At 50.1% G+C, this 19456-nt stretch overlaps 1 protein-coding gene across 1 annotated transcript in view; it reads right to left on the reverse strand.

Moving 5' to 3' along the window:
- Window positions 1-995: 995 nt before the first annotated feature.
- Window positions 996-19456, reverse strand: part of Notch3 (notch receptor 3) — a 41266-nt gene continuing 22805 nt past the window's right edge. Inside the window, exons 25-33 of the mRNA XM_051170319.1 lie at window positions 16524-16856; window positions 14217-14371; window positions 13689-13911; window positions 12405-12489; window positions 9788-9950; window positions 8232-8536; window positions 6174-6321; window positions 3903-4000; window positions 996-2087 (exon numbers count right to left, since the gene is read on the reverse strand). Of these exons, the coding sequence (XP_051026276.1) occupies window positions 1047-2087; window positions 3903-4000; window positions 6174-6321; window positions 8232-8536; window positions 9788-9950; window positions 12405-12489; window positions 13689-13911; window positions 14217-14371; window positions 16524-16856 (2551 nt within the window). The 3' untranslated portion in view covers window positions 996-1046. The remainder of the gene's footprint in view (window positions 2088-3902; window positions 4001-6173; window positions 6322-8231; window positions 8537-9787; window positions 9951-12404; window positions 12490-13688; window positions 13912-14216; window positions 14372-16523; window positions 16857-19456) is intronic.

Raw genomic sequence — 19456 nt, forward strand, 5'->3', positions numbered from 1 at the left:
ACACCTGCTTTGGGCTTCACGCAGAAATCAAAGACACTGAGTGTTAACTATTCCTTTATTAGGTGGTGAGGGAACTGAGGAGGTGAGGGTTGTACAATGCAGGACCTGGGAATTTAGCTACAATGGACTGTGACCAGGTGCCATATTATAAAAACAGCCTAAATACATTTTCTATCAGGCAGTGAGGCTGAGCCAAGGGAATGACAGGAAGAGGGAGTACCACTCCCACTTTCCCCTGTATTTACAAGTACAAGTGGAATGCATACGAAACACATCTCCCCTGACACCTGCCAGGCCCTACAAGGTGAGCCGGGCTCTGGGAAGGGGGGCTGCAGTTGGGGCTTTGGGTGGAAAAGACCCTTTCCTAAGTGAGTCTACAAGTCTTATCTGGAATGCAGTGAAGTGAGGAAGGAGGGTGGGGAGAGGAAGGAGGCTCCCAAGTGTCCCCTAACCCCAGGGGAGGGTGTGCCCAAGGCTGGCTACTTGGTACATACCAGGGCCGCATACTCAGTACACGGACGGGGCCCTGGTCATGTCTGTGTACTCGGTACACAGAGTCCGGATTGGCCAAATGGGCCCACAGACTCAGCCCCATGGGGGCGCTGGAGGAATTTACAGCGGGGGAAGGGAGCAACTCCATATATATATTTTGTAAAAAATAATAATAATAATGTTTGTTTAAATGAATTTGTCTCTATACAAAATGTAAAAAAAAAAGAAAAAGTAATAATTCATTCATGTTGGAGTGCGAGAAAATGAGAAGCAGAAAAAGAAAGAAGAAAGAAAGAAAAGCAGGGAGGGAGTGGAAACAGGCAGAGAGATCACAAGGAGGTCCCAGACCCCTTAGAGGGCCGAGGTGGTGGTAGGTCAGCCCCTACCCATTATAAATAAAGGAAGCCTGGGGGTCTGGGCTGGTGACCAGCTTGGTCACACAAGAGAGAGGTGCAGGAAGGCTGGTGCAGAGAGAAAGGGACGAGAGTAAGAGTAAAAGGGAGGGAGAAGCCAGGAGTGGTGTCACTTCAACCCCCCTCCAAGATCCAAGAACTTTAGGCTATCACCTGCCTCTTGGGGGTGACTTCTGGCTGGGACCCCAGCTGAGTCTGGGACTGAGGGAGGGAAGGAACGGACATGGGGTGTGGCTGAGCAGGCAGGGCTCCAGCCGCTGTGGCACCACTGCCAGTTGCTGGGCTAGGCGTTGAGTCGGACCAGTCTGAGAGGCAGGGAGGGGATGGGCTGGCCCAGTGCTCGGGGGACTCGGGAGATGGGGTCAAATAAGGATGCTCGCTGGGAACCCGCAGGAAGCGGGCCTTGGTGGGGCTGCTGTGGGTCCCTGCGGCTGGATATTCTTCTCCATGTCCTGGGGCTGCCAGATAGGGTGGGGGCCGCTCCTGAGGAGAAACTGGGGTTCCCGGGTTGAGCAGCTGGGGTCCTGGAGCTAAGGGCAGCAGGAATGAGGGTCCTGGAGGGGCAGGTGGAGGCAGCCGGGCCCAGTCGAGGGGAACAGCCACAGGGTTGAGGAGACCCAGGTTGAGCACACAGCCCCCGGGAGGCTGGCGCCCCAGAGGGCCCGCCCGACTTGCACCAAGCTGTGCCAAAGACACCGCAGTGGCTGTGGTAGCATAGGGACCTTCCAGGGGGAAGCCTCCAGGGGAAGCAGGGGGCCCACCAAAAGGCCTTGGGGAGTCCAGCGAGTCCACGGGCGACAGTGTGACAGAGCTGTCTGCCAGGGGGCCTGGGCAGGCCAGCGTCAGCTTTTTGCCCCGACCCCGGGTTCCCTGTGGCCCTAGCCCCGACTTGCCAGGTGGTCTTCTGCTCTTCTTGGTCCCAGACTGCACTGCCTTGAGGCCGGGAAGGAAGGCCCCTGGGGGGCAGAGCAATGGCCCCAAACCGTGGGGCCCCGGGGGACTGCGGGGGCCACTGGGCTGGTCCAGCAACCGCACGATGTCCTGGTGCAGCCGCTCCTGGGCCACATCCCGGGGCAGCCTGTCCAAGTGATCTGTGATCTCCCGATTGGCGAAATGGTCCAGCAGCAGCTTTGCAGCCTCAAAGCTGCCCTCACGGGCAGCCAGGAACAGTGGAGTCTCCTCCTGGGGTAAGGGAGGGGCAGAACCCACAGATGTCAGTCACTCTGGCAACACCTAGGTTTCTAAACCCTAGGGCATGCTGAGAACGAGTTGAAACCCTGAAGATGGATGGAACTGGGTTCGGATCCCAGCTCCGTGGAAGAAATAAGCTCTCCTCTCAACCACATCCTTGCCGCAAGTACATCTGGCCAGGACTTACCTTAGGCACAAAACGTAAAAGGGCATCAAAACCTCCAGTCATCGCAATAAACCACATGCTGATGCAATGGTTTGTAAAATATTTAAAAAGCCAGGTGTTGGGGGTGTGGTGGTGATGCACACCTTTAATCCTAACAGCCAGGAGACAAAGGCAAATGAGTCTCCATGCATTCCAGTTCCAGGCTAGCCTTGTCTACATAGTGAGTCTTTGTCTTAGAAAGATAGAGAGAGAGAGGAGGGAGAGAGGGGAGGAGGGAGAGAGGGAGGGAGGGAGGGAGGGAGAGAGAGAGAAAGAGAGACACCAAAAAGCCACATGTGTGGTAACTCAAGCCTATAATCCCAGCACTTGGGAGGCTGAGGCAGAAGACTCACCAGGAGTTCGAGGCCAGCTTCTGCTAATGTAACCAGAAAGACCTGGTCTCAAAAAGAAAAGGAAACAAAGACTGACGAGATAGCACAGTGGGTAAACACACTTGTCACCAAGCCTGGTCACTTCAGCTCCATCCCTGATGCCCACACAGGCCCCTCACAACTGCCTGGAACTGCAGTTCCAAGGAGATTCAACACACTCTTCTGACCTCAGGGAACCTGCAGCTTATATCTACACACACACACACACACACACACACACACAGATGCTCACAGACACACAGATGCACACAGACATACAGACAGATGCACACAGACATACACACACACAGATGCACACAGACACACATACATATACACACAGAGATGCACAGACATACAAACACACACATAGATACATACTGACATACGTACACATACATACACACACAGAGATGCACACATACATACATACACACACAGATGCACACAGATATACATACACACACCTATATACACAAACAGATGCACACATAGATAGATAAACACACAGATGCACATAGACACACACACACAGAGATATACATACACACATATACTCAGATGCAGAGACAGACACACATACATAACATATACACACATATATACAAGCATGCACATACAGACTTGTGTACACACACAAAGACAGATAAACACACAAACATACACACAGATACATATACACACAGACAAAAAGACACACACACAATTGAAAAATACATCATTGAAAAAAATAGCCAGGCATGACAACATAAACCAGCATTTAGGCAGTGGAAACATGAGAATTTCAAGTTCAAGGCCAACCTGGGGTACAAAGCCAGTCTCAAAGAGAAAGAAAGTAAAAAGATAGATAGATAGATAGATAGATAGATAGATATAGATAGATAGATAGATGACCTAAACAGTGGGAGGAGGAAACTGACTCTCATAAGTTGTCTTCTGACCTCCACACACTTGCTGTGGCAAGTGCACACAAACATATGTGATAAATAAATGTAACAAAATAAAAGAGATTGTGGACCAGCCCTTTGGCAAGTTTGTCTGCCTGTCTGTTTGTTTTTGACAATCTCCCTAACACTTCCCTTTCCCTGAGAATCTGTCAGAGCTTTCAGGCCAGAATCCCACTCCTGAAAGCTGACCGCAGGCGAGATGGATGCCCCAAAAGGCTTGTCCCTGAGCCTGCTGTGGTGTCACATGCAGGGGCTGTGGCAGTGCTGGGCCCCACAGGCTCACCTTGCTGTCCTGCATGTCCTTGTTGGCTCCATTTTTCAGCAGAGCCAAGGTGGCCTCCGTGTTGTTCACGGCTGCAGCCCAGTGTAAGGCTGATTTCCCTGTAGAGAGAGAGACATCCCATCCGGGTTCATGTCAGTGTAAGGCTGATTTCCCTGTAGAGAGAGAGACATCCCATCCGGGTTCGTGTCAGGTTCCCTAGGACAGGACAGGACAGGCAGAAGTGTCTAGCAAATGGCCTGGCAACAGGAAGGACAGTTCCAGGCATGCCCTGAGCATCAGCTCATGTGGCTAGGTGTGATACGTGCAGGTCTATAGAACTCTCACAAGGAGTGCCCTCTGCCTGAGGGTGTGTGTAAAACGCATTAAGAATCAGCAAGAGCCAGCAAGATAGCTCAGTGGGCAAAGGGACTCATGGCACACACCTGAAGACCTGAGTTTTTAGCTCCAAAACCCACATAAGAGGGATTTTCAATAATAACAACAAAATAAATAACTCATCACCAAAACTGAAACTTACTCTTCCAAGGATACCCTCATGGGCTGGAGAGGTGGCTCAGTGCCTAAAAGCACGTGCTGTTCTGTCATGAAAACTCGAGTATGTAAACTTTTTTTTTTTTTAACGTGTGGGGATGTTTTGCTCGCATGTATGTACATGTGCCATGCGTGTGCCTAGTGTCCACAGAGGCCAGAAAGGACATCAGATCCCCAGCCCCTGGAGTTGCACACAACTGTGAACCATCCTGTGGTTGCTGGGAACCAAACCAGGTTTTCTGGAAGAGCAGTCAGTGCTCTTAACCACTGAAGCCATCACTCTAGTCTGAAATAACTTGGATCATGTGACTCAAACACCTGCAGCTCCCACTACAAGGAACCCGATGTTCTTTCCTGGCCTCTGTGGGTACACACGCACTCCTATATACACATATACCTTACACAAACACATAGAGTCCTGGACTCACTCTATAGAGCAGGCTGGCCTCAAACTCAGAGATCTACCTGGCTCTACCTCCTGAGTGCTAGGATCAAAGGCATGTGTTGCCAAGACCTGCCTAGACTGCCTTCACTTGGGATATTGTCTACAATCCTTCCACAGGCATGTGCCACCATAACTGGATAAAAATGAATCTTTTAAACAGGGAAGATTGGAGGCTGGAGAGGTGGCTCAGTGGTTAAGACCACTTGTTGCAAAAATCATCTTGCCCTGAGTTCAGATCTTAATGCCCAAGTAAGGAGCTGAGTGTCCTGTGTGTACCTGCAACCCCAGTTTGGGGTGGAAAGTGGAAACAGGTGGGTCACTGGGACTAAATGACTTCCAGCCCAACTGAGAAATGTAATCTCTGGGTCCAGGGAGACACCTTGCTTCAAAGCACATAGGGAGAGAAGCTGGGTGTGAGGACAGAAGTGGATCTCTGTGAGTCTGGACTGTCTCAAAAAGCAAAACGAACTAACAAAAATAGGCACAGAGTGACAAAGATGGACACCTGGCATGAACTATTGATGGGAATGTAATAGGCACAGCCACTACAGAGGGTCCTCAAAAAGGTAAATGTAGAACTGCCCTATGGTCCACCAATGGCACTCCTGGGCTCCTGGGTATGTACCCAGAATTCTGAGTCAGCATAAAATAGAGACACCTGTACACCCATGCCAAACGTGGCACCCACAGTGCTATTTACAGCAGTCACCCTATGGAATCAGCTGAGGTGCCCATCAATACCACGTACAATGAAGTGTTGCTCAGCCAAAGCAAAAAAAGCAAATCGAGCTGGGTACAGTGGCAAATGCCTACTAAGTTGGGAAACAGAGGCAGGAGGATCTTTGGCTCTGTAGTGTGTCGGAGGCAAACCTAGGTTGCATGAGACCCTGTCTCAAAATGGAGTCAGATGACGCAATTTTCAAGAAACCAACAGAACTGGAGGCCATCGCAGTAAGTGAAGTAAAGCCAGACTCAAAGGCAAGTACTTCAGCTTTGATCAACTATTTGAACTCTACAAAGAAGACTAGGAGGAGGGGGGAAAGAAAGGAGAGGTAGGCTGTATGGGAGGAGGGGACAGTGTCAAGAAGGGGGAAGGGGGGAGGAAGGAGAAATAAGGACTATGATGAACCCACATTTTTTTCTGAACTAGAGGCACCTATGGGGTCCTATTCCATCCATGTGGGAGCCTTGATGTGCATTACCTGAGCGTATGCTCGGTGTCCGCATGGGTGTGAGTTCACTTTAAGAGGGCAGAAGCACCCACGGGCTCCACCCATCGCTTTCTCAGCACTTACCCAGCTCATCCACTGCATTGACATCAGCATGGCTGGCAATGAGCTCTTCCACCATGCCCTCCACGGCTAGGCGGGCCGCCAGGATCAGGGCAGTAGAGCCGTCCGCCATTCGAGCATCCAGGTCAGTGGATCGGTTCCTGATGAGAATCTAACAACAGCAAAAGCCATGGTAGGACATTGCGCAAGAGCAGAGAGAACATACGTACGGCAGTGCCTGAGGGCCCCGAAACCCCACAGCCTTGGAACCCATGAGCTACAGATACATCCGGACTTAAAGTGAGGTGATTCCTGCTAAGCACATTGTTTAAGTCAAGAATATCCTCGTTCACAATGGACTTAAATAACAGGAAGCTAGAGAGATGGCTCAGTGGACAAGGACCTGACTTCAGATCCCTTGCAAAAAGCCAGACTTAGTCACGTGTGCCTGTCACCCCAGGAGAAGACAGAAGGATCATGAGAGCTTGCTGGCCACCAGCCTAACTCTAGGCTCAGTGATGGATGCTGTCTCCAAAGAAAAAGATGAAGGATGATAGAGCGGGACATCCAACATCTTCCTCTGGCTTCTGCAAGCTGGACAACAGGCATGAGCACACACAGCTGCACATAGGCCACACAAACACACACAAGCCACACACAATGCAACACACACTCACACACACACACATATACCAGCACTTACACAAAAATCTCAAAATGAAAATAAAAAGTAAGGCCATAATAAAACGCATCCCTCTCTGGATACTAAATTAAGAAAAACAATGGATCTTTGTTTGTTTCTGCCTAGGCAGGGTCTCACTATGTAGCTCTGGCTGTCTTGGAACTCAACTACATAGGCTGGCCTCAAACTCAGAGATCCACCTGCCTCTGCCTCCTGAGTGCTGCAATTAAAAGCATGTACCACCATACCCAGGCAAAACAATGCGTTTAAAAACCCTAACCTGCTAAACAGCAGAGTGTAGGGTACCCAGCCCAGCATAAAAAGTGTTAAGAATACAGTCAGTCTACAATTGAGCAAACTGAGGACGCAGCTCAGCAGTACAGCATCTGCGTAGCACGAGCAGGCCATGGTTCTAGCCCCAATGAGGAGAAGAGAGGCCGTTTCTAAGTAGGAATGGTAGTGTGGGACCACAGCACTTGAGGGTGCTGAGTCATAAGGATTACATGCTCAATAGTAACCTGGGCATACACAAGAATGCTCAGAGGGGGAAAAAAACAGAGCTGGGCATCATGTACTTCATCAAATATTTAACTGACTGAAAATGAAAGGGCAGAACAAATGATGCTACAAGTAGAAAAATCTCAGAGGGCCAGAGAGATGGCTCAGCAGAAAGGGCTTGCTGCCAAGCCTGGAGATCTGAGTTTGATCCTCAGGGTCTACATGATGGAAGGAGAGAACCAACTCTTAAAAGTTACCCTCTGGGGGCCGGAGAGATGGCTCAGTGGTTAAGAGCACTGACTGCTCTTCCAGAGGTCCTGAGTTCAATTCCCAGCAACCACATGGTGGCTCATAACCATCTATAATGAGATCTGGTGCCCTCTTCTGGCCTGCAGGCACACATGTAGGCAGAATACTGTATACATAATAAATAAATAAATAAATCCTTAAAAAAAAGTTATCCTCTGGCCTCTACCTGTACTGTGGCACATGAGCGCGCGCGCGCACACACACACACACACACACACACACACACACACACACACACACACACACACAATGTAATTTTAAAGATATGTTTTTTAAAAATTCTGGTGGTGGCACATGCCTTTAATTCCAGCATTCAGGAGGCAGAGGCAAGAAGATCTCTGTGAGTTCACAGCCAGCCTCGTCTACAGAGTTAGTTCCAGGACAGCCAGGGCTACGCAGAAAAACATTGTTTTGAAAAAAAAAAAATAATAATCTAGGTCAGGCACTACCTACTCTTCACAAGCAATGTGTCCCAAATATTCCTATTTCCAGACGCCAAAACAAGCTTTGCAAAACAGACCAGGGTTCAAACCAAGGTATGTCTTGATGCCCACCCAGCAGCTCTACAGTCTGAAGAGACAGGCCTATCTCACCTGGAAGACACCCTGGGCATCCGCTGTCACTGCGGTGTGCAGAGGGGTCCGGCCCGAATGGTCCTGGGCATTGGTGTCTGCCCCAGCATCCAGCAGCCGCTTGGCTGCATCCGCACGGGCATAGCGGGCAGCCAAGTGCAGAGCGGTCTCGCCTGTGCGGTCAGTTCGTGCCCCAAGCTGGGCCCCCTGGCAGATCAGATCTGATATAATGCTGGCTGATGTGTCATCTGCCTCATCCTCCTCTGCTGGCATCGGCTCCAAGGCTCCCCCACAGAAGGAGGCCAGCATAAGTGGGGTGAAGCCATCTGCAGGGACCAGGAGGGTGTCACAGGCATAGGGGGTCTTCCTGGGGCATAATGTTAGGGGAACTATACTAGACACCAATTGGAACACACAGCACCTCAAGACAGGGGGAAACTCTCCCAACTGCAAAGCCACCCCACAAAGATTATGTGATTTATCCCAAAAGCAGAGCATTTAGAATAAAGGGAAAGGTACCATTTCCCCTGGTTTTACTTTTCACGCATCCCCCAGTAGCAAGCCCCGCTTAGACCAGCCAGGCACTGGTTTCTCTGCATATTATAGCTCCTAGCTATATTGACTGGCCCATCGACAAGCATGTGGTTCTTGTCTGCCCAGCCAGAACTACTATGAGACTTTCCCAACAAGTTGTACAGCTGGAGCTAAGTTCGGGGGAAGGGGGCGGGGGTGGGCGAAATCAAACATCCAGGATCCAGGAGCTTGGCGGGGAAAGGTTCCTGCCACCAAACCGGGTCGCCTGGACTCTAGCCTAGGGCCAGACTGTGATAGGAAATAAGCGACTGCAGCAAAGCGTCCTCTGACTTCCGGGTGCACTAGTACACAAATGGGTGTGGTTTTTAAATAAACCTGAGAGTAATTCTAGCACTTGGGGGGCAGAGGCAAGAGGATTTCTTTAGTTCACAGCCACATCTATAGAATGAGCTCCATGCCAGCCAGGGCTATATAGTAAAATCCTGTTTCAAGAAGAAGGAGGAGGAGGAGGAGGAGGAGGAAGGGAGGAAGGGAATGAAGGAAGGAGAGGTGGGGAAGAAAGAAAGAAAAAAGAGTGAGCTGGGAGTTAGTGGCACACGCCTCCTCAAGAGTGGGAAGCAGGCAGATCTCTGAGTTCAAGGCTAGCCTGACCCATAGAATGAGTCCCGGGACAGCCAGGGCAGCACAGAGAAACCCAATCTTGAAAACAAAAAAAAAAAAAAGAAAAGAAAAGAAAAGAAAGGAAGAAAGGGGGAGAGGGAGGGAGGGAGGAAATAATAAAGAAAAGAGAAATTCTCAATGTCATTAAAAAAAAAAAGTTCAGGATCCAAATTCCTTCAAGGTTTTCAGTTACATGCCAGCTTACGTTCTATTTTACTTGAGCTGCTTTGCACTGGGTTCTTATTACTTACAACCTGAAATCTAGCTTAACACACACACACACACTCAGGCACAGAAGCCCAGGCATTCCCAGAATACAGCCGCATATGTGATCTCTCACAGGTAGAACCAACGAGGGGCCTCTTTGAGGGAGGGACACTCACCGGGGCCACGTACGTTGACATCCATGCCATCAGCATCTGCATCACCCTGAGGTGGAGTCAGGGCCATAGCTGGTGCCACTCGGATGTCAGCAGCAACCAGGTGGTGTTGGGTCCACTGGCGACAGTCCACAGGCTCCTCAGCTGCCATGCCTGGCTCCTCTACCTGGAGGGACACAGATGCATGCTCTGGTCTCTCACTTGGTGGTGGGAGAGGCAGTACCAGAAAGGGGGCAGGAAGTCCCACGGGTGTTGTTGATGGAGCTGTATCCAGGTGTAGGAGACAGTTGACAACCGCTGTCTCTAAAAATCAAAATGGACTTGGGAAAAGAGCTCAGCAGGTAAATGTACTTGCAGATTAGACCCTCCACACACTGCCATGGCACACACAAACATGTACACATATACACAAAACTAAATATTTAGCCAGGCTGTGGTGGTGCACTCAGGATCCCAGCACTCAGGATCTCTGAATTTCAGGCCAGCCTAGTCTACAGAGAGAGTTCCAGGACAGCCAGGGCCACACAGAGAAACCTTGTTCAAAGGAAAACAAACAAATAAATATTTTAAAAAGAAAAAAAAAGAGATATTTTTAATTAAATTATCAAAAAAGATAATTTGCCACCAAGCCTGATGCTCTGAGTTTGACCCCAGGAATCCACACAGTGGAAAAAGAGAAAAACTCCCACAAGTTGTCCTCTGACCTCCACACACACAAAGATAAGTAATAAAATAAATGTAAAATTTTTAATTAACAAAATAAAGCTGTGATGGAGGCACACTCTTTTACTCCAGCACTCATGAAGCTGAGGCAGAAGGATAGTCTGCAGCCAATCTGCCCTACATATTAGGACAAGAGGAAGAGGAGGCAGAGGAGGAAGAGGAGGAAGAAGAAGAGGAGGAAGAGGAGGCAGAGGAGGAGGAGGAGAAACATTGGGCATGGTGGTGACGCTGTTAATACTACTAGCACTTGGAAGGCGGAGGCAGAGGCGGGTAGGCCCACTTGCTGCTAAGCCTGATGACATGAATTGAGCACAGGGGACCCACATGGTATTAACTTCCAAGTTGTCCTCTGGCCTCCACACAAACACTGTGGTGCCTGTACCCATACATACATGAACTATATAAAATGCGATTTTTTTAATACGCTTTAAATTATGTGCATGGGTGTTGTGCCTGATGCCTTCAAAGACCAGAAAGAAGGCATCATATCCCATCTACTGGAACTGGACTTAAAGACATTTGTAAGCCACTGTGTGAGTGCTGGGAATTAAACACCGGTTCTCTGGGACAGCAGCCAGCGTTTAATTGTTGAGACATCGTTCCAGCTTCCAGTTTTTGAAAATAAATATAAATAAGTAAAAAGGGCAAAATGTTTAGAATTTTTAAAAAATTAACTGCAGTCCTCCTACTCTGGGAACTATAGGTCCCTAGTGAAAGATATGTGGAGGCTGGACACTATGACACAAGCCTGTAATCCCAGCTGCTGTAGAGGGTTAGGAAGGATGACTTCCTCCTTATACATTACCCAGCCCTCAGGTAGTGTGTGTGTGTGTGTGTGTGTGTGTGTGTGTGTGTGTGTGTGTGTGTGTGTGTGTGTGTGTTGTTGTTGTTGTTGTTGCTGCGGCTGCTGCTGCCGCCGCTGCTGCTGTTTTTGTTGTTTGAGACAGGGTTTCTTGGGCTGGCCTCAGACTCACAGAGATCCGCCTGGCCCTGCCTCCCCGAGTGCTGGAATTAGAGGCATGCGCCACCACTGCCCTACCCTGTCCATCTTTTTTTTTTTTTTTTTTTTTTTTTTTTTTTTGAGTCAGGGTCTCACTGACTAGGAGCTTGCCAAGAAGCTAAGCTAGCTAGGAATTTGCTGGTTTGTGGGTTCTATGGATCAAGCTCACAACCTCAGCACTTTACCAACCCAAGACCAGCAGGGAACACTTTCAGGCTGGGCATGCTGGACAAAGACCAGAAAAAGCAGTCACTCTGTAGACCAGTGTTCCCTCTACTTCCTCACGGTGTCGTGACTCCTCAACTATAAAATTATTTTCGTTGCTACTTCATAGCCATACTTTTGCTACTATTAGGAAACGTAATGTAAAACTCTGTTTTCTGATGGTCTTAAGTGACCCCCTGTGAAAGGGTAGTTTCACCCCACAAAGGGCTCACAACCCACAGGTTAAGAGCCACCACTCTAGGGTGACCTAGGCAGGCCTGGCATCAGGAATCTATGTGAGGAAGAACCAGATAGAGAAGGGGAACCCCCATCCATCCGGGGACCCACGGCCAATCTCTGTCCCTCCTAACAAGGCAACAGAGCCACATTAAGAAGAAAATGAGGAGCTGGATACGGGTGGCGCACACCTTTAATCCCGGCACTCAGGAGGCAGAGGCAGGCGGACCTCTGAGTCTGAGGCCAGCCTGGTCTACAGAGTGAGTACCAGGACATCCAGGGCCACACAGAGAAACCCTGTCTCGAAAAACCAAAAAGAAGAAGAGGTCACATAGGCGTGGCAATTGTCTGGAGCTGTAGCAGTAGGGAGAACGGAGACTTCCCTGAGCTCTCCAGCTGACCAGGGAATCCCAACCTGGGACCCTTCAGGGAAAGAGTCGGAGAAGCAGGCAGTACCTTCAGTCGCTTGGCCTCCGGGCACTCTGAGTCCATCCAGTCCGTGGCCACCTCCCCCATCAGACTCTCACCCCTGGCCATGCTCCTTGGGGAAAACAGGAAGAAAAGGGCGTGAGAATGTGCACTAGAGACCTGGGAGAAGGGACTCAGGATTCGAGTCAAGCAGAGGTCACAGAGGCAGGGAAGTGGTGAGGAGGGTCTTGGGTTGTTGACAAGGATTCCAATGAGGGAGAGACGGAAAGAGATGAAGTGGCAGGAGTCGTCGTGGCAGGTGGCACTCAAGATGTTTTCTTTTTTCCATCTGCGTGTGCATGTGTGTTTTGGGTGCACAGGTGTGCATGCAGGTGTGCAGGACTGGGGCTGATAAGTGGGAATCATCTTCAGTCTCTCTCTCTTCAGTCTTGGACATTGAGGCAAGGTCTCTCAGTCAAACCAAGAGCTCATTGGTACGACTAGTCTCACTGGTCACCCTGCTCTAGGGATCAGGAGTCCATCTTCCAAGGCAGGCTGCCATGCCCACTGAGCAGTTAGGGACCCAAACTCTGGTTTTCACACCTGCTCAGGAATCCCTTGGAGCCCTGAGCCATCCCTCAAGCCCCAGGCAACCTGACTCTTGCGGTGAACTCAGAGTCAGGGGCGCCACACACAACGGAACATGGATAGATGAGGCTACGTGAGACAAGCTGCGGGGCATAGAGGATCACGTCAAAGGTCACAGAAGAGGGAGCTCCTCTCATGACAAATGGGATGGATGACCAGGATTGAAAAATGTCACGATGAGGAGTCAGGGGTCTGGGAATCATAGGGAAGCATGAAAACCAGAATACGGGTATAGGTATTGAGGGATAAGTCAAGTTGAAGGGGCTGGGCTTGAGGATCACAGAGGAACTGACAGTGGATTGAGTTGAAACCAGGGTCTGAGCTGATGACGAAGGGACAGGTGAGTTGAAGCCAGAGCTGATTACAGGACCATCAAGGATACAGGCACAGATGAGATGATAACAAAGTCTTGCAGTCAGCAGTCACGTGAGAATGAATCAGGATGACCTCTGTGTGGCTAGTTCCAGATAGGGTCAAGGAAAGACATGAGTCAGGAAATGGATAGAAACAGAAAATAAGGTTAAGGGTCAGAATCCAGGGATCATGGAGTCACAGGTCAAGATGATAACATTAAAGTCACAGATGGAGTCTGTAGTTAAAATCAGGTTAGGGTCAGGGGTTAGAATATGACCAGAGCTTGCAAGGGCCCCATAGTTGGGGATATAGATGAGACAAGTTTCTCACTTCATGCCCAACGCATCTTGTCCCACGGGCTCCCTCCGGCCCTTGTGGCCAGCTGCTATGTCCTTGTGTAATGCAAAGCCCTCAGGGAACCAGAGGGTGCTATGTTCCCGCTTGCGCCTGGCAACCATGACACCCAAGACGAAAATGACCAGTAGAAAGACGGCTCCTGCCACCAGCAGCGGCAACAGCGGCACGCTCTGCTCTGGAGGCTCCAGCGGCTCGCCTGTAGGAAGGAAACAACAGACGAGCCTTCAGCCAAGTAGCAGGGCAGGTACAACCGGCTGGGGTTTCAGTCGTGAGTGACACTAGCTAAGAAGCAGGGCTTTAGCCAAGGAGCAGGGCTAAAGGTAAGGTTTCAGGTTTGAATGGCTCTTACCCATGGGTTGGCTTATCTACGGGACAGGACTACAGTCATCAGGCTGAGCTTCAAGCCAGCACATGGGCTTTTCCTCACAGGGCTTCGACCATAATCTAGGGTTCAACCACTCTCTGGAGCCACAAACTCTAGTGTTCCTCTCCCCACCTCACCTCGCACATCCCGAAGCGGGTATGGGAAATCAAGCCGCTCCACTGCTGACAAGGCTCCAAGGTAGTCAGCAGCGCTCTGGGCGTCAGGGAAGCAGTGGTCATTCTCTGGTGACTGCAGACAGAGGCGGTTGTCAATTTCTAGCATCACTACAGAGCTGTGGGAACAGAGCAGAGGAGGCGCAGAGGCTCAACAGTTGTCTATAGCATCCTAGACACCAGAGCTCGCAGAGCCACTTCCGTCCCCACTTTCCACGCGTCCACCACCCACCCAACTCCCAGCTGGTATCCAACCAGCTGGTCTCTAACAACAGGCCTTGCTGGTCACTGGCACCTCAAAGCTGGGAGTTCAATGTCTTCCTTCCCTCCTGGTGGAGACTGTTGATATAGCCACTTGCTGGGACAGTGTACCCACGTCATGGCTTCTCTAAAGCTTTCTCCTCTATCTTGGTTTTTCAAGACAGGATTTCTCTGTGTAGCCTTGGCTGTCCTGCACTCACTTTGTTGACCAAGCTGGCATCAAACTCACAGCGATCCGCCTGTCTCTGCCTCCCAAGTGCTGGCATTAAAGGCGTGCACCACCATGGCTGGCTTTTCTCCTCTATCTTTTTTGCAGTGTTGGAGATGAACTCAGGGCCTTGAATGTCCAAGTGGGCCCTCTACCTACCACTGTAGCTATGCTCTAATGTCCCTCAATCCTCAGGTCTCTGTGCACCCGGATTCCTCATTTCCTTCCCTCCTGCTTCCTTGACTCTCTCTTCTTGCCTTCCAATGACCTCCAATACCCAGCTGCCGTGTATCTGTCTTCAGCCCTCAGTCATCTCCCGGGGGGGGGGGGGCCTATATCTCAAGACCCCTAAGGATAGCAAGCTCCAACATGCCCTCTGTTTTTCACCCTGTGTCCTCATCACTAAGCCACTTTAGCCAAGCGGCACATCATGCACTACTTTACCCAGCTCCTCTACTTCTGGCTACATCCAATCAGAACATGCAAACCACAGTATCCTTTCCTTGTCAGGGCCCAATCGTCAGGCCCTGGTCCACCCTCGACAAAATGCCTCTCCCACTTGAGACTCCCCTTAACCAGGTCACCAGTGAGTTCTTTAACTTTCACGAGATGGGAAGAGGGAAAGGAAGAGGAAGAGAGAGAGAGAGAGAGTGTCAAGGGTGATAGTGTATGCCTGTAATTCTAGTAATGGGGAGGGCCAAGATAGGCGGGTCATGAGTTCAAAGCCAACCTGGGCTACAGAGCGAATTTCAGGCCACTGCCTATAAAATACAAACAAAACAAGGAAAAAGAAGAGGAAGAAGAGGAGGAGGAAGAAGAAGGGAGGAAGAAGAAGAAGATGATGATGATGAAGGCGACTAGCAAAGCAAAACGTCCCAGTGAGCAAAGCGCTTACCATGCAAGCCCGGCAACCTTATCTGAAGAGCTGGCAATGACACAAAGATTTAAGAGAGAACTGACAGCGCAGAGCTGTCCTCTAACCTCTACATACCTGCCCCAGCATGAGTGCCGTGGCCCTTGGGCATATACACACAATAATAAATACTTAGGGAAGGGGGTTGAGACAGGGTTTCTCCGTGTAGCCTTGGCTATCCTGGACTGACTTTGTAGACCAGGCTGGTCTACAGCACCACCAGGCCCAGCTTAATTAAAGTTAAACGCACACATGACCAGGCACGGTGGCGCACACCTGTAACCTCAGCATTCTGGGAGGCAAAGGCAGGTGAATCTCTGTGAGTTTGAGGCCAGTCTAGTCTACAAAGTCAGTCTAGGACAGCCAAACCCTGTCTTGGGGAAAAAAGAAAAAAAGAAAGAAAGAAAGAGTCCAATGTGATGGCATATGCTTATAATCCCAGCACTCGGGAGACAGAGGCAGGCAGCAGATCACTGTGAGTTCGAGGCCAGCCTGGTCTACAAAGTGAGTCCAGGACAGCCAGAGCTACACAGAGAAACCCTGTGTCGAAAAACCAAACCAAACCAAAAACAAGAGAAAAAAACCCACCTCTCCTGGAGGAGGTAGTAGCGCCAGACCAAGCCACCCTCTGGTCCCATCCTGTAGCCTCCCTTCTCTCCCAAGGGACACTCTCCTATCTGGAGACATTTCTCATTGTCACCGCTAGGAGGTGCTGTCACCGGCGTTTGAAGGGTAAAATCTTGGCCCTGCAGCACACCACCACCCACAACAGAGGTGCTGTGGAAGACGCATTGCCAAGGAGCACTCTCAGCTAAGAAGCGTGAAACACAAGGTCTGGGTCACGAGTTCCCTGCCCACTGCACGGAGCCCTGGGCCCACAGTTACTCACCCGATCACCTCCGGACCCAGCTCGCGCTGCACCCTGGATTTGGAGACAGGGCTCGGCCTGTGGTAGGGGAAGACCATGGCCTGGCCATGTGCATCCAGGCGGAAGCGCAGCGAAGTGCGCAGAATAGCACTGAGCCGCTGCAGGAAGTCAGCGCTGGAGCGTAGCAGCTCTTCAGGCGGCAGAAGAACGGTGAGAACCAGAACTCCTCGTGCCAGAAGGGCCGGGACCTCCCTGGCACAGTCCAGCCCGTCCCAGCCGCACTCCTCGGTGTTGCAGCCCTGGTCACAGCGGCCATCTGCAAAGTGGTCGGCGCAGTACTTCTCGTACACTGGGCTGTGGACAAAGGGCATAAGGTCAGAGATTGTCCTGGCCACCTAAATGCACACGGTAAAGAACAGCACTGATCAGTGCTTGCACAGGTGTTGGGGGTGGGGCTTAGGTCAGGCTTTCTGCAAACGCAGTCACTGGCTGCATAACCACAGGTTCTGTGTTCCTGATTTGAAAATACTTAGGACTAAAACTATTTCAGAGTTCGAGTTAATTTGGGTTTTTAGAATATTTGCATGCATCCTTAAATCTTATATGCACAGGTAAATGAAATATCTTTTTATTTTTCTCCAAGATAGGGTTTTTCTCGAACTCACAGAGATTAGCCTGCCTCTGCCTCCCAAGTGCTGGGATCAAAGGCCTGAGCCACCACCACTTGTGGCACAAAGATGTATTTATTTATTTACTTTGGTGTGCTCTGCCTGCATGTACACCTGCATGCCAGAAGAAGGCATCAGATCCCAGTATAGATGGTGATGAGCCACTGTATGCTGAGAATTGAACTCAGCACCTCTGGAAGAGTAGACCTCTCCTGCCCCTGCAATACCTTATAAATATTTTAACATAAGATCTCATGCATCTCAGGGTGGCTTTCAAGCTCCCTGTGTTAGCCTGACACACCCCTCTAATCCCAGCACTCCGGAAGCAGAGGCAAAGATGTCTTTGTGAGCTTAGGGCCAGGCTGATCTACATAGCCAATTCCTGGCCAGGCAGGGATACATAGTGAAACCTTGTCTTGTTTTGTTATTTTTTTTAATAAATAAATAATTAATAAATCTGTGTAGCTGAAGGTGATCTGGAGCTTATCCTCCTGCCTCTGCCTGCTGAGAGCTGCTGGGGTTGCAAGCATGCACTGCCTCTCACAGTTTAGGTGGTGCCTGGGACCAAAGCCAGGGCTCTGAGCATCTTAGGCTGAGCTGCATCCCTGCCACTCTATACACAGCTTACATAGGCACCTCAGAGATGAGGCCCCAGTGTAAACACAGAAAAGCACAGGCCCAAAAGTAACTAACTATATATGTTTAGAGTTTGGGGTTGTTTTATTTCCCATGCTGGGGATTGAACCAAGGGCCTCGTGCCATCCAGGCAGGTACTTTGCCACTGAGCTACATCCCAGCCCAGCCCAGCCCAGCCCGTGCCTGACTTTTGACTGCAGCTTGTCCATGAGGTAAGAGGTGGGATTTTCCCACTGTGGCATCATGCCCATGCTCCACACAACCCAGGGTTTCGGGCTTGGGATTAGGGATGCTCAGCCTGAGTATCAATATTATCAACTACTAACTGAGCACCTGCTGTGTACTTTCATAGGCACGAGGGTCCCTCCCACAAATCCGAGGTGGCCCAGAAGGACTGGCCTCCTTGTGGGTGGAGACAGATGTCATAGGAGACATTTCCATTAGGTGGCAGTAAACGGTAAATATAAACATACACACAGTACTATTTGGAATTAAATACTAGGAAGCAAGGGAAATGCTGGGCGGGGGGGGGGGGGGGTCGCCTAGGAGTAGTTCACAGTGTAGATAACGCCATCTAAGCAAAGGCTTGAAGGAAGTGGGAGGAACTTCTTAGGGAAAGGACAGTCCAGCCAGTAGGAGTAAGCGAAGCATTCCCAGGAAAGCAGGTATAGGGCATCTGAGGAACGGCAGAGGTCAGGGTGACTGCGGTGCTATGAGGAAGGGGGAGGGTGAAATGGAAGATAATACGGTGACAAAGGAGGGCTGGAGAGATGGCTCAGCAGCTAAGAGCACTGGCTGCTCTTCCAGGACTCCTGGGTCCTTCAATCCCCAGCACCCACACGATATCTCACAACCATGTATAATGGGATCTGATGCCCTCTTCTGGCCTGCAGGCATTCATACAGACAGGGCCCTCCTATACATAAAATAAACTTTAAAGTTGAAAAAGGAAATAAGGAGACAAAGGTAGAAGAAGATCCCAGACAAACAGAGGGCCGCAGAGATACAAAATGTACGGGACAGAGCAAGGAGATGGGACAGACAGGGGAACAAGGAGATGGCAGGCACACGGAGGAAGACAGAGAATCCACGGGACAGGGGGAATGACCAGAAGAAAAGGCCTATGGGTGAACAAGTAGAACAAAGGATGGGCAGACAGATGGCACACACAGAACAGACTAACAATCAGACAGACGGATGGACAAGAAAAGGTACAGAGGTGGACATACGGATGGCCCTAGGACCCACGGTGTGAAAGGAACGGGTAGACTCCTACAAGGTGGTTCTCTGACCTCCACAGACATGCACGCAAATAAGTAAATGTTTTGCCTTCTTGTTTTTGAGACAGGATCTCACTGTGTAGCCTTGGATGGCCTGGAACCCACTACATAGGCCAGGCCACCCTCCAGTTCATATAGCAATCTGCCTGCCTCTGCCTCCCAAGCACTGGGATTAAATGTATGAGCAACTATACCCAGTTTAATTTTTTTTTTTTTTAAGCAAGACATATGAACAAGTCTTAAGTGTGGACAAACGGAACATGTAACTGCAGGCAGACAGAAAGCAAATGTGCAAGATATGTAGATGAAAATATAAATGGTCAGTGAGGAGACGCATGGATGGAAGCGGGTAGATGAAACCACAAGTGTC

The sequence above is a fragment of the Acomys russatus genome, chromosome 28 (genome assembly GCF_903995435.1).
Source record: "Acomys russatus chromosome 28, mAcoRus1.1, whole genome shotgun sequence".
Taxonomy (NCBI): domain Eukaryota; kingdom Metazoa; phylum Chordata; class Mammalia; order Rodentia; family Muridae; genus Acomys; species Acomys russatus.